Raw genomic sequence first — 14,766 nt, forward strand, 5'->3', positions numbered from 1 at the left:
AACTTGCTTTTATAATTATGCGAATACCTTTGCTTATTCCAAATTGTAATTTGGTGTAATACCTGAAATCTGGCAGAAACTTAAAGTTTAGTTTTTATCATTCCCATCTAAAAGGGACATTTTGATATCTTTTTGGAATACACTTGCTTATTTGAGATAAAGCTGATGTGCCAAGTCCTGACTATAATGTCCTGATGGAACAGGGTAATTGAGATTGACAAATATTTTAATGAATGTGTTGTTAGGCCTTGAGTGAAAGATAATGCTACGTGCCAAAAATGGATTCTGGATATAACTTAATCGAGTTTTATAGATTTTGAAAATTTGAGTTCTATTAATAAATGTAGTGATTGTTATTCTACATGTGTGCAGATATTCATAATATATTTTGTTTCCTGGCAGCTTGGCGTTTCAAAGCCCCTCAGCCTGTAACCTTTGTTGACAACCTGACAGAGATTGTTATAAGTCAACTGCCCAATTTCTGGAAACTTTGGATATCCTATGTGAATGGCAGCCTTTTCAGTGAGGTAAGTGTAGATACATTTAACATTGATTATTTTAGAAGCTTTAAGAGGTTCATATCCTGATTAAAATTGTCTTTGCAAATATTCTGAAAGGTTTTGTTTTAAGTAAGCAATTCTTAAAAAGTATGATTTAAGTGTCTGATTGCTGTTCCAGTTTGCCAGGCCAGTTGTTTTGGAACTGGGACTCAAAGTCACCTGGCTATAGAAACACTTTGGGATGTATGTTCCTGTAATAATTTCACCAGTAAAGGCAGAGTGTAACAGAACCAAACAGACCAGCAGGTCCAGATTTGATTGCCAATTACTGCTAATCTCAGCCAGAGGCATTCAGGCACTAAAGTTGCTCTCCAGGATATGGAGGAATACACACGGAAGCCACACACCTGAAGGATTGTCGATGACTGTGCTGGTGTGTTCACCAGAGGTGCAGTTGGTAAAGGCATTTTCCAGTCAGTTATAGGCTTCAGAAACATTCCTGTTAGCTTGGAGCATTGTCTGAAGGGAAGCGTGAATGTCACGAGGATTGGAGTGCATCAGATATGGGGTTGCTTTGCAGTGTGAGGTGGTCTCTTCTCTATCAGTGACTGTGGCTTGGTAAAACCCTATTACAAAGATGACCCCTGGAACTCCATCACCAGCAGAGCACTCATAGGGGCAATGTTATCTTCCCAGAAGTGGTCCAATAGTGTTTGCAGGTTCTGATGGTGGCAGGGTAATTCTCTTTGCCCTGATTGAAGGAGATGGGATCTTGCTGACCAGATACACAGGCCAGTAGTTCCATAACCCAAGCCCATTCATGAAGGACCCCAACCAGCTGCCTCCAAGGAGCCAGGTACAGGGGCTAAGGTCAGTATCGGTCATGTCACAGCTGGATAGAGAGAAGGACAGAGAGAAGGCAACTCATCCTGCAGAGGAGACCCTGAACTGATTCCAATCTTGGTGGACTGCACCGTTTCTCAGTCTGGATTATGGATTTTGCACACTTTGTGAAGCCACTGGTCAGAGCATTTCTGTTTATGGAGCCATGGTGAATTTACTCTCACTGCACAGAACTCTGGGGAGGCCACAGATCATGGAGAGGGAGTGGTAGGGGAAGTTGAGGAGCCCCTGGAACAGAGTATTTCTGTTTAAAAAAAAATAATTATCAGCAATATCCCAAGGTTTGATAGCAGAAAATAATCCTGCCTTCCTGCAAGCCTTAAGGTTAAGTGAACATCTTCTCTGGCAAACCAGTGCTGATTTTGTGTCTTATTTACAGTTACAAACTAGGGCTGAATTGTCAAAAGGTAAAGTTGGATGACCTGAGTCCCTGTTTGCAAGTATGCAAGCTCAGTGCATTAAAATATTTTTTGTAGGTGATTTTTCTTTTGGATGGAGTCATTGTGAAACTTAGAGGTGATAGTTTTGGAATAGTTGAAAAAAGAATTCTGCTGCTTGTCTGCATGCCTTAAGAGAAACCTGCCTACCTCCCTCTTTGCCATTGTGAAGTTGTGTGCACCGAGTGTTTTTGTCTGACCATTCTCTCCTTTCCAAACCTATCTCTGTGCCCATTCATGTCCTTCTGTCTCTGGTGAGGGGAGAATCTCAAGGGAAGATGAGCTCAGACGGAGGCTTCCCCCAATCCCTTTTTCTCTTACCCCACATGAAATCTATATGCAGTTTAGACAGGAGACAAAGATGTTGAATTTGGAAGCTTGAACTTATTTCGGTTTAGTATAAACTGTTTTCTAGCTCACAATGTGATCGCCTCTGCGTCAGAGTAACCAAAAGGAGATTGGGTGACCAGTTTGCAGAGTACTGCTGTTCAATTTGGAAATGTGATCCTGTGTTTCTGATTATTTGTCATTTCAATGCTCTGTCCCATTCTTTCTCTGGCCTCAGTTTCCTACACTATTCACACAAAGTTTAACATAAGCCTGTGAGGGACAGCACCTCACCTATTGGTTGGACTCTATTGAATTCAACAATCTGGGATCGTAACCACTTCCTCCATTTTATTCTGAAAGCATCTGTTGGTAATTACTCTGCTATTTCCTAATTACAGCTCTTGATCCACCTTTTGTTTCTTTAATTATCCCATTACCATCTCCTTTTGCCTTCCACCATAACTTATTTTGTGATTTAATCTCCTTCCATCTGATCACATGCATTCACTTTAGTTATTTCCTCATTGCCTTCACTCCCTGTCTCTGTACTTGCTATACAACCTGTTACAGCTCTAACTTTTTTATCAGCCTGTAGAAGATGTCTGACCCGCTGAGTATAGCAAGCACTTTGTTTTCATTTCAGATTCCCAGCATCCGCAGTATTTTGCTTTTGTATTAAGCAGCAGTTTTGATCTCAAGATTCTTCCCAACAAAGCCACCAGCTTTTCTTTCCCCTATAACCAATTAAATTGGCATTGACTCTACCACCATTGAATAAAAAAAAGTTGAGCCATGGTTAGAACAAAGATACAGAACATTTTTACCCTATGAGTCAGGTTGGATAATAACAAAGACATGGTTAAATTATACAGAACATCATGAGCGATCATATCTTAGGCTGTATTTCAGATGTAAGAAAAAAATAATTTCTCGACCCCATAGATGTCAAATGAGATGAAAAAATGTAACAGTGGTTCTAGATCCCAAAACGTTGTGTCATGTGATAAAGCCATCGAATAACATGCATGGTATCTTTACCATTTTGTGCTGGATTTATAATTAGTATCCTGCAGTTCTACACCACGCGCAGTTGGATTCCGACTGCAAGAGACGGTACATGATGCTAATAACCTATTAAGTTGCTGCAGCACGTTACTAAGTAAGCTAAACATACGAGACACAAAGATTTATCATTCGTGTGATTTTAATTCCTCCCCCCCACCACCGAGCCTGAGCTTTAATTTCTCTGACCAATTCAAAACATTAATGACGAGGAAGCAGCTGCAGTTTAACATGAAGAATTTCAATCCATAAAGAATCCTTTTTGGATTTTGTGGACATCACCTGAAAAAACAGAGACAAGAGAGCTGAACTGCACAGAGCTCAGAGCTCGTGTGCAAGAAAACCCAAGAGGAAGATGGCAGCCAGAAAATCTTGGAAGACAAATGTTGGAGGAAAATATAAACTTCATGCGTTCTTTTTTTAAGCTGCTTGGGCAGAGTTCAGCATTTTTTATTCAGGTGGACAAGGGACAAAGCAAACAGCACATATACCAATGTTATCATTTAGTTTTTCTTTTAAAGAATTAATTTGCAATGAAAATTGCAAACTTCTTGTACTAATTGTTTTGGGTGTGATTTTCTACCCAACCCGCCATGTGTGGCCCACCGTTGGTCAGTGGCTGAATCCTCTGGTCCTGCTCGTTGTCACTGTGGTTTCCCATTGAATGTGCCGCTGGCTGCTGGGAAACCCGTGCTGGGACGCACTATTAATGGGACAGGAAGTGAAGTTTATTTATTAGTCACAAGTAAGGCTTACATTATGGCTGCAATGAAGTTACTGTGAAATTCCCGTATTCGCCACACTCCGGCGCCTGTTTGGGTCAATGCACCTAACCAGCATGTCTGTCAGACTGTGGGAGGAAACCAGAGCACCCGGAGGAAACCCATGCAGGCACGGGGAGAACATGCAAACGCTGCTCAGACAGTGACCCGAGTCTGGAATTGAAGCCGGGTCTCTGGCGCTGTGAGGCAACAGTGCTAATCACTGTGCCATCCTGCCGCTCCATCAGGAGGATACCGGTATCAGAAAGATACTGGCAGTGAGAACAGTCAGAAAATTTCAGCCTCCGACTTTTTCTCTTCAATTTGTTATAGGCTGCCGCCTTCTTCCCTCTTCATATCTTTGGTTATTATTAAACTCAACTAATTTGTTCTTTGAAGCCACCTAATTTCAAGCTTATGCTTTAAACTGCGCATGGGGATGAAGTTAAATAAGTTTTCATCTGCACAGTTTGTTGGAATTCAAAATTTGAACTCATCTGGAGGGACTATCACTTCACTGTACAGCTTCTAGATCTAGAAATAATATTTTCTTTCCTTCCATATATTTCCCTTGGCTTTGCCTTTCAGGGTTTGCTGGCTGCTGCAGTGCAGAGAAAGCTCTGATCAAAAAAAATCCTGAAAATTTGTGTTTCGTTGTGCATAATTAAGCTGGCAACAGCAGTGTGTGTGTGTGTGTGTGTGTGTGTGCCAGTCAATCCTGCATGGTGGGAATATGAGGCATTGCCGGTGCTTGATTTTCTGTTGAGTCATCTATGCGTGCTGCCTTTCTTTTTCAATGAGCACTAGTGACTATCTCGTAGGGAGGGAAGATAAGGGCATCTGTTTGGGGCCCAAGTTGTACCAAAGTACACAGCAACGGAAATCGGAAGCCAAGTCACCTCTCTGTGGCAGACCCAATCTTCCAAGACCCGAACCAGATTGATTAGCAGTACTGTGGGGGCACTGTAAACCATTGATGAACTTGGCAAGATTAAGAGCGGATCCTGGCACTGGGATTCTTACCACTGAGTTCCGGAACACCCTGCAAACAAATTCTTAACAGGCAGGGTGGTCCTGACTGGGCATGCAACACAGTGTGCCCTGCTCTGGTAAGCTGAGCAATTTTAGCCAGTTAAACCCAGTGTGTGTAGAGTTGAGGGGCTTCAGCATCTCCACCAGCCTCTTAGGATTTAGTTGTGCCCCAGTGTGGAGGAAGTGTGCATTCTATCAGTGCACGCAGAAATCCTACATGTTCGTACATCTCTGGAACTTGGTTCAGAAATTTTTAAGCTGGATGAGATGGATTGCTTTGTATCTTAGATGCCCAACTCCTTTCCCTGGGTGTTTACAGCATTCTGTGATCGCAATGCACCCATTCATCAGAATTGTACCGTGGATTCAAGTAATCCAAAATTGATATCTGTAGCTACTTTGTGTGATTACATTCTTAACGCTTCTGAACAGAGAACTCAAAGATATGCCTTCACTAAAGTACAATTTTGTCACTAGATAGATAAACTGTTAGTTCTGTGTCTAACCATTCTGTAAGGTTCCTCCTTCAGAAAAAAAGTACTCCTGTTAAAATGTTTTTCCTGCTGATTAATGCGTTTAAAGTTTATTCATTAATGTCACAAATAGGCTTACATTAACACTGCAATGAAATTACTGTGAAAAGTTGCCACTCCCTGGTAGTTGTTTGGGCACACTGAGGGAGAATTTAACATAGCTGGTGCACCTAACCAGCATATCTTTTGGACTGTGGGAGGAAACCAAAGCATCTGGAGGAAACTCATGCAAACACAGGGAGAACGCGCAGACTCCGCACAGTGACCCAAGCCAGGAATTGAACCTGGGTCCCTAGTGCTGTGAGGCAGAGCTGTGACTTTGTGCCACTGTGCCGCCCTTGTAAACGCTGACTAGCTATTGCTTTTGTGTTTGGCTGCCTCTTTGGTTAATGATGTGGATGTGCCGGCGTTGGACTGGGGTAAACACAGTAACTTCCTGACGAAGGGACTAACCCGAAAGCTTGTGCGTTTACTATCAAATAAATTGGTTGGATTAAAACCTGGTGTTGTCAGACTTTTTTCTTTGGTTAATATCAGGCTGAGAAAGCGGTTAATGTAATTCCTGCAAATGTTAATAAGTGACCAGTAGGTGTCAGTGTGTGTTCAGTGAATGCAGAATATGGTGTGTCGCAGGATGAAGAAAAATATGCCAAAGAGAATTGCTGCCATGACATAGTCCCTTTTCACTCCACTGCTAGTCTTCAGTCATACTCCATTGTAACTGACCAAAGTATACATGTCCTCAAGGAGAGAAGAAATGGCGTCCAGCAGCCCAGATAGGCAGCCTCTATTCCACAGCTTTTGACTCCGAAAGCTCGTGATTCCAAATAATCTTGTTGGACTTTAATCTGGTGTTGTGAGACTGCTTACTGTGCACAGCCTTTTAAACAGTCCACCTGTGCTGATGAGGTTGACAGTCTTGGTGAAGTCTGTGAAAGTGATGTTGAGTGGTCTGCCCTGTTGGCAGCAATTCTGTATCCGCTGAGATGCGGAAATCATGTCACCTGTCAATTTATCAGCTCTGTGGCTGCATTGAGACTCAAGATAGATATATGATGCCAGGATTTGAAATCTCAACAGAGCAGTGCATGCAAAGAATTTTCCCACAATACTTAACGAGGGGATGCTTTTGTAATTACTGCGATTCCCTTTGCGTTTGACAGCAATTGTGAAAACAATTTGTCATCAGCACCTCCCTTTACACTCTTATGGACAACTTATGCAAGCCAAGAAAAGCAGCAGAACCACTTCCACCTCATTGCCTCAGAGGAAAATTGGGCACCTCCTGTCAAAGCAGTGCCAAATATGGTCGTACAGCAGTACGTTTGCTCTCTTGGGTCAGCGGCAACTCCATCGACTGGGTACTGAGCTGACTGGATGACGGTTGCATCCCCAAAGACATGCTCAATGGCAAGTTTGTTATTGACTCAAGACCAACAAGTTACTCACCTCTGTAATACAAGCATATCTGCAAAAAGGATTTGAAGTTGACCAGGGTTGGAGTCGGTGCATGAGATGCTGACCTGGAGACAAGCTGCCAAGAAGAGCGTGGGGGAAAGCAGAGGACCAAAGAGATAACTAGACAGTGAAAAAGAGAGCATGCAGGAAGTATGTTGACCTTCAGTTAGCCCTATTCATCTGTGCCAGCTGCAGAAGGGACTGCCACTCACGAGTGGCCTCGACAACTATGACAGAGTCCTCATTATAGGAATGACACTACCCTAGGAGCAATCCATCACTTTCTGAGATTGATGGATGCCAATAATGGATTTATAACATTACACTGGACCTCTTTCATTTATTTGTTTTAATTGCATTTCTACTTTAACTTTCAAAATAAGTGTGAAATAGTCTGAAAATAACTTCTGTTTCTCTGAGGAGGTTATTACTTCTTGCACTGGTGCTTTCATATTTGCGCTATTTATACATGGGCAGCATTTTAATTTTAAACTTTTATCTTGTGATCAAAGACAGGTGAAAAATCAGGTCCAGTTGAGAAGTTCAAGAAAAATGCCAGATCCCGACAAAATGACTTCAAGGTACAATAAAAAGTCTTTGTGGCCAATGCGATTCATTTTTTATTAAGCGGGAGGGAAAAGTCCAGGTGTACTAGCGGAAGCAATGCTTTTGAATTTTGTTTTGGTAGAAAATGATTCAAGAGGTGATAAATTCACTTGTGAAACTTATCCGAGGAGCTCTTCTTCCATCCAGCCTGGTCGAGGTAGAGCTGAGGCAATATGGAGGATGGGAAGCAAAAATGGAACTTTCAGGCCAGTGGTTAACCCACATTATTCACACTATGAGGTAAGCAAGGTTTTCAGATACAGTGATGTTGCTGTCTGACTGGGGAAATTATACCTGTAAGCTGCCCTAATTTGAAGTATGAACATTTGAGAATTTGCATTTGGGAACCAAATATGTGAACATAACATTCCCACTCTCTGCTGCATGTTGTAATTACTGAGCACTGCGTAGTTAAGAGAACTTTCCCAAATCTATTGTGTCTGAGGCTCGATAAGTGTTGTGTTGAAAGTTTCACACCACAGAACCACAACTGTCCAGTTTCAAATTATCCAATCTAGCACTAGTGAGAGTGTGGTTCTCTTTACTTTCTCACTGGTTCCCTCATTTTTCCAGACCACTCAATACATGTAGCTGAGAGTGTAGGTGGAAAGTCTGTCCAGCAGGGATGCTCAGCTCAACTACTGAGAAAAGTGTGCAGGGGCTTGGTATTTAGAGTGTTGTGAATTTTTACCTTATCTGCTCACAGCTGAGAACTGAGATTAACAGATAGCATCATGGCAAATTGAACAATTTTTGTTTTAATTCATTTGTGGGATATGGGCATTGCTGGCTGGCCAGCATTTATTGCCCATCATTATTTGCCTGAGGGCAGTTGACAGTCAAACACATTGCTGTGGCTCTGAAGTCACATGTAGGCCAGACTTAGGTAAGGACGGCATATTTCCTTCCCTAAAGGACATTAGTGAACCAGATGGCTTTTTCTGACAATCGACAATGGTTTCATGGTCATCAATAGATTATTAATTCCAGATTTTTGTTTAAATTGAATTCAAATTCCACCATTTGTTGTTGCGGGATTCAAACCCCAGATCATTAACTGAGTTTCTGGATTAGTAGTCTAGCGATAATACCACTAGGCCATCTCCTCCCTGCATCTATGTACATGTATGTACCTCCTGCTCTGTTGATCAAATACGTATCAGTAGCATAACAGTTTCATTATCGTGGAAACACTTCTACATGTTTTAAAAAATACATTGGCTGGAACTCTACCGCTTTGCCCGCCACAGAATCGGAGCGGGTGAGGATCCGACAATGGAAATCTCCGTTGACGTCGAGTGGGAATTTCCGGTTTTGCCTGAACAAGGCCGTAGAAGTCCACCCATTGTTATAACAAATTAGGTTCTGAGCACCTTTCCCACTCACCCAGTGGCAATTCATAGACAATAAAACATTTTGAATGTTGACTGTCCAGAGCTGTTTATGTTGCATTTAGGTTCCACAAAGAATTGCACAAACCAGTGGTCAGATTTTACCATAATATTGTTACCAGGGGAACCAGCTTGGTGAAGTTGCTGCAGAACTCCAAAATCACCACAGCCTTAAAGGAAATCAGACAGTCGATTGTGTGCAGTGAGTGTAGTCCGATTTGCATGAGCAAAATGCACTAAATTTTACTCTTACTAACCAAGTTGGGCTCCCTAAATTCCACTCCCTGAAAGCATGATGGAGGCAGGTTCGATCATGGCTTTCAGAAGAAAAGTGGATAATTATATAAAATGAAAACAAATTGCAGGCAGGTGATGGTGAAATGGTAAGGGAGTAGGACTAGGTGCGTTGTTCTTGCAGAGAGCCACAGGGAAGCTACTGGCCGAATTGTCGTTTACTGTAATGTAATGATTCTGTGAAACTATGGGGTTTTGTTTGTGATTCTTACCTTTAGGTTGGTAGTAGTTATTGTGTAATTTTACTTTATTGCTAAACCTACATTTGTAATTTTGCAATCTATACGTTTGTTGCAGAATTGAATACGCCGTCCTCTTCCTAATCCTTTGATTTTTGATTGAATTGCAGACTTAACTATGAGTCTTTGACAGCGCTGGAAATACCAAATGATCTCCTGCAAACAATTCAGGAACTAATCTTAGATTTACGAGTCCATTGTCTGATCATTACATTGCAGCAGACAGCTGATGGTAAGAACAAAAAGCACCTGTTTTAATTTCTCCCACTCCATTCCTACTTCCACTCCTCACTTTGAGCAAAATCCTCAGGACAGATTCAGACCAAACACCAAGACCTGGAATTTTCTCAGCTGCTCCCATCCACTGCTGTAATTTCAGTGAATATGTCGTGGAAATCCTGTTATCATACCAAGAGGGATTTCAGCATACCTCTGCGAAGTTATGACACTGGACTGACAATTACGAAATTTCAGGGCTATGTATATCCCTGCAGAAAAGAAAGGAAAGGGCCATAATATCATGAACGTTTTAAATACTTGGGTACTAAATATTTAATGTAAGTTAGAAAGAAGAAGCATGTTTCATACTCTGCTGCATTTACATCACATGGATATTCCGAATGATTATTTTGTCATATGTTTAACGGTTAATAGACCATATTCAATAGTTTCCAATCAAAACGTTGAATTTACACCAGGAGGAAACCCATGCAGACATGGGGAGAATGTGCCAACTCCACACAGACAGTGACCCAAGCCGGTAATCAAATCTGAGTCCCTGGCGCTGTGAGGCAATAATGCTAACCACGGTGCCACCGTGCTACCCAAATTATAATTATCATTTATCGCATTCTGTAAGTTGAGCAAATAATAGGCAGCAGGGGGATGGTTGAGATTGATTGTTTGGGGGTGGAGTTGAGTGTCTTCAGTGAACAGGTGAAAGCTGGACCCGTGGCTTCTGACTATGCTGCCAAGGTGCAGTGTGGAATAAAGGAAAGGGTCAAAGGATAGATCCTTATGGACAACTGGAGATAAATATGCAATGCTGAGAAAAGACTCACTTGCTTCTCTGGCTATAATCCAATAAATAAGAGTGGTGTCAAGCAAGGATTGTCGCAAAAAGGACACTCAAGAAGAGTTTATTGATTCTGTGACTGACCATATTAAAAGCTGCACAGAGGCTAAACAGTATATTTGTATATCTCAAAGTGCCATGGTTTTCTTGAACATAATTCTTCATGTCATCAGTTCAACATTTTTCAAAATGGGTAAGATGCTCTTTTGGATAGTTGGTGCAGACTTGATGGGCTGGGTGGCCTCTTCCTGCACAGTAAAAAGTCTGACAACACCAGGTTTAAGTCCAACCGATTTATTTGATAGTAAACTCGCTAGCTGTACTATCAAATAAATCGGTTGGACCTAACCCTGGTGTTGTCAGACTTTTTACTGTGTTTACCCCAGTCCAACGCTGGCATATCCACATCATCACTTCCTGCACTGCAGGGATTTGGTGGGTCTATGGAACTTTCTCTGGACTGCCTCCAATGCTAGTATATCCTTTCCTAGATAAGGGGACCAAAACTGTTCATAGTATTACAGGTATGATCTAACAAGTGCCTTCTATAGTTTTGGCAAGTTATCCCTTTTGAAATAAAGGCCAACATTCCATTTACATTGACCTTTTAAGTAGGTTGTTTAGTGCAATGGGTCTAAAAAAAAATGAAGAACAACTGAATTTGGTGGAGGGGAACTTTTTGAGGAATTGCTGTGTATTAGTTTCCTAATAACTAATACAAAAAAGAATTGAAGAGATTCATGTTGCTATTTTGGTGCAAAAAATTTGGGTATTTTGGTTTAGTTGTATCTGTTGGTTGTTCTTATAAATCTAGTCACACTACATAAGCAATTATAAAACAAATGCAGTTCACATTCTTGAGCAAACCTATTTGGATACTAATTAGGCTGATAGTCCAGTGCTGCAGCGTTGAAGGAATGCTGTACCATCAGAGGCATCATCTTTCAGAATGGATGTTGAACTCATCCCCTCTACCCCTTCAAACAGCATTAAAAGATTCTATGGCATTGGACGACCAGTAGAGTTCTCCTGCTGTTCTGACCAATATTTAACCCTTAATCAACATCATTAAAAACAAATTACTGATCATTAGCTCATTGCTGCTTTGGGGATTTTCCCGTGAACCAATTGGGCCAGTCTTTAGTTAAAATTTATTGTTTAATGAATCAGAATTCCCAAATGCCTCCGTTCTTCAACATCACCCAATCTTCTCCATTTTATTTTTTTAAACACGGGTTTACCCTATAATCACCTGAGATTTCTGTGTCCTTCCAATTTTGCGTTTCTAATTTACACCACCGCCCCATTGTTAACCATGCCTTCAGTGTCTAGGCCCTAATGGTTGTTTTATTTGAGGAATACAAACATTTTTTTTTACCTTTTACATAGAAAACTGCAATTCTTGAAATTATAATTTGGATCTCAATTTGATATACATGCATTCATATTTTTTTAATTCAATAGATGTTAAGAGGCTTGCAGAAAAAGAAGACTGGATTGTTGACAATGAAGGAACCACTTCTTTGGTTAGTAGTAGCAGGTCTGATTACTTTCGACTTGGGAGATGAAATAGGGTGTTATTCGATTATTTAAAAGCGATAGCATTGGTAGGAATATGCTTTCGTGAATTGAATGGCCTCTCCTTTCACCTTTTTCCACATTCTCAAGCCCCTTGACAAAAATTCACCTGTTTGCACTCTTTTGTATTCACTGTATGCCTGATTTTTTGCATTTTGCCCATCTGCTTATTTAGTCAATTTTAGTGACCCTATTTACATGAATGTATCAAATCATTTGAACTCCTTATTACATTGAGTTAACCTTTCTATTGTGTTATTGACTCATACATTCTGTTGAATGCATTGCATTATTTATCAATTTCATAAGGTTTGTGGATTGTGTATCCTTTTATTACACCAACTTTCCCAAAAGCAAATTCAATGTTGCTCCATCAACATACTGGTGTTAAACATTCATTGTGAAAATTGACTCACGTAAGCATTTATGGCATGTTAATTGTCACCCAGTTTCTTAAGATATATTATAGTACTTAAAAATATAGGCCAGAACTTTCTGGCCAGTCACACCAGCAGGGTCTTCCGTCCTACCAAGGGCGTACCCTTGCCGCAGGTTTCACGGTGGCAAGGGGTGCACTCAACAGGAAACCCAGCAGAAATAGAACATAGAACATTACAGCGCAGAACAGGCCCTTCGGCCCACGATGTTGCGCCGACCAGTTAAAAAAAAACAACAACAATGACCCACTAACCTAAACCAATCCCTTTTCGTCCATAAACCTATCCACAGACCTCTTAAACGCCCCCAAACTAGGCGCATTCACAACTGCAGCTGGCAGGGCATTCCAATCCCTCACCACCCTCTGGGTAAAGAACCTACCCCTGACATCTGTCCTATAACTACCCCCCCTTAGTTTAAAGCCATGCCCCCTCGTGCTAGATTTTTCCATTAGAGGAAAAAGGCTATCACTACCCAAAAAAGGCTATCACTACCCAAAAAAGGCTATCACTACCCAAAAAAGGCTATCACTATCCAAAAAAGGCTATCACTATCCAAAAAATAGTTCTCTATTACTTGAGTTTTTTTTAATCTGACACATTAATTTGTTAATTCTAATTCTTTGCACTGGCATTTACATAATACTATGTAATGATTTAGTGCACAACTGAAGTAATATTGGAGGAGATTGGGTTTATTATCTGAGATATTAAATTTTCTACAACGTTGTTAACAGAAATAACTGGAAGAAAGAAATCTTGTCTTCACAATGAAATATAGTTATGGTTAAAATGAGGCATGATTTTTCTTGTATTGTAACATCAGATGTAAGTTGCTGTGTCATATACTGTAGTCTGAATTTTAGTTGTATGGTAGATAAGGGAAACCAAGATTTCAGCAACAAAATACACCAACAAAGTTTAAGTTCTTTCACATTTTTATATGGCATATTTGACTAGTTTAAAAAAAAAAGGAAATGTTCTTCTGTAGCTCATTTTATTTCAGTGGATTTGATAATATTAAGCTAAATTCAAATTTTAGTTCCAAAGTCCCATAACTTTCTGTGGGAAATATACCAATAACAAACTATTTAAAAAGCATATATAAACCGTTGATGGCCTTTTATTTCAATTCTGATTCGGGGAACATGTTGATCTTGCTCTGGAGACAAAATGTTATTGCATAACTTAAAATTGGATATATTATCATTTAGCGCACAGAATTGTAATAAATTCATTATTAATAATTGCTTCCTTCATTCAAGACATTCTGATGTTTAATTAGAAATATGCACATTTCTTTCTAGCCTGCTCAGTTTGAACATCATGTTATACAAACCCTACAAAGCCTGAAAGAAACCATAGATTGCAAACCTGGAGAAACCAATGTAAGTCTTGTAAACCAGAATTACTTTTTGCTTTGCCAAGTAGTTTTCCTTCAGTGTTGCTATAGAATATTAGTGCATTACTGGAGAAACCTCCTGAAACATAGCTCCCTTTTATTCTGATCCTATCTTTTTATCTTTGAATACCTTTTATGGCTATGCATATTTCTCCAGCTGAAAAAACCGAGCAATTAGGACTTACAAGTTCAAAGTATTGAATCATTGTTCCAAAGGAACTCCAACCAGAAATTTTAAAAACCAGGCCAATGCACTGCCCCCAAACTGGCATGGCCTTGCACTGGGAACCATCAAAAATGTGATTTAATTTGCGAACTTTACCCACAAAAAGTTAGAAGAATAAAAACCACTTGTGGGTAATGATTGTACACACCCAACAGCACTCCAGCCAATCTCGCACTCTCTTGCTTTCTCATGCAGCATGTTAGTCCAAAAGGCAAGACTGCAGAGTTTGCAGTCATCTTCAACCAGAAATACCAAGATCCATCCCAGCCCACGTCAGAGACCCCCATCGTCACTGATATTATAATCTTTTCTCCAATTCAATTCACTCCACATGATATCAAGAAACAATAAAGACAATATATTAATCATAGTGCTGAAGACCTGCTTCAGAACTAACCATGCTACCTAGTCAAACAAGTCAAGCAGTTCCAGTACAACTGCAATATTGGCATGTAATGACTAAGTGGAACATTGCCCAGGTATGTCATGTCTGCAACATGCA

General features: G+C 40.5%; 1 protein-coding gene and 1 pseudogene across 4 annotated transcripts in view; both read left to right on the forward strand.

Annotated features, from left to right (window-relative positions):
• The window catches only part of exoc2 (exocyst complex component 2), a 262,605-nt gene that overhangs the window by 160,290 nt on the left and 87,549 nt on the right, over window positions 1-14,766 (forward strand). For all 4 annotated transcript variants that reach the window (XM_080202796.1, XM_080202788.1, XM_080202812.1 and 1 more), the window contains exons 13-18: window positions 403-527; window positions 7,529-7,597; window positions 7,705-7,862; window positions 9,657-9,778; window positions 12,086-12,147; window positions 13,944-14,024. In XM_080202796.1, coding sequence (XP_080058922.1) covers window positions 403-527; window positions 7,529-7,597; window positions 7,705-7,862; window positions 9,657-9,778; window positions 12,086-12,147; window positions 13,944-14,024 — 617 coding nt within the window. The remainder of the gene's footprint in view (window positions 1-402; window positions 528-7,528; window positions 7,598-7,704; window positions 7,863-9,656; window positions 9,779-12,085; window positions 12,148-13,943; window positions 14,025-14,766) is intronic.
• Window positions 879-1,452, forward strand: LOC145351718 (mitochondrial import inner membrane translocase subunit Tim17-B pseudogene; annotated as a pseudogene).

The sequence above is a fragment of the Carcharhinus amblyrhynchos genome, chromosome 2, assembly GCF_965287045.1.
Source record: "Carcharhinus amblyrhynchos chromosome 2, sCarAmb.v2.hapA, whole genome shotgun sequence".
NCBI lineage: Eukaryota > Metazoa > Chordata > Chondrichthyes > Carcharhiniformes > Carcharhinidae > Carcharhinus > Carcharhinus amblyrhynchos.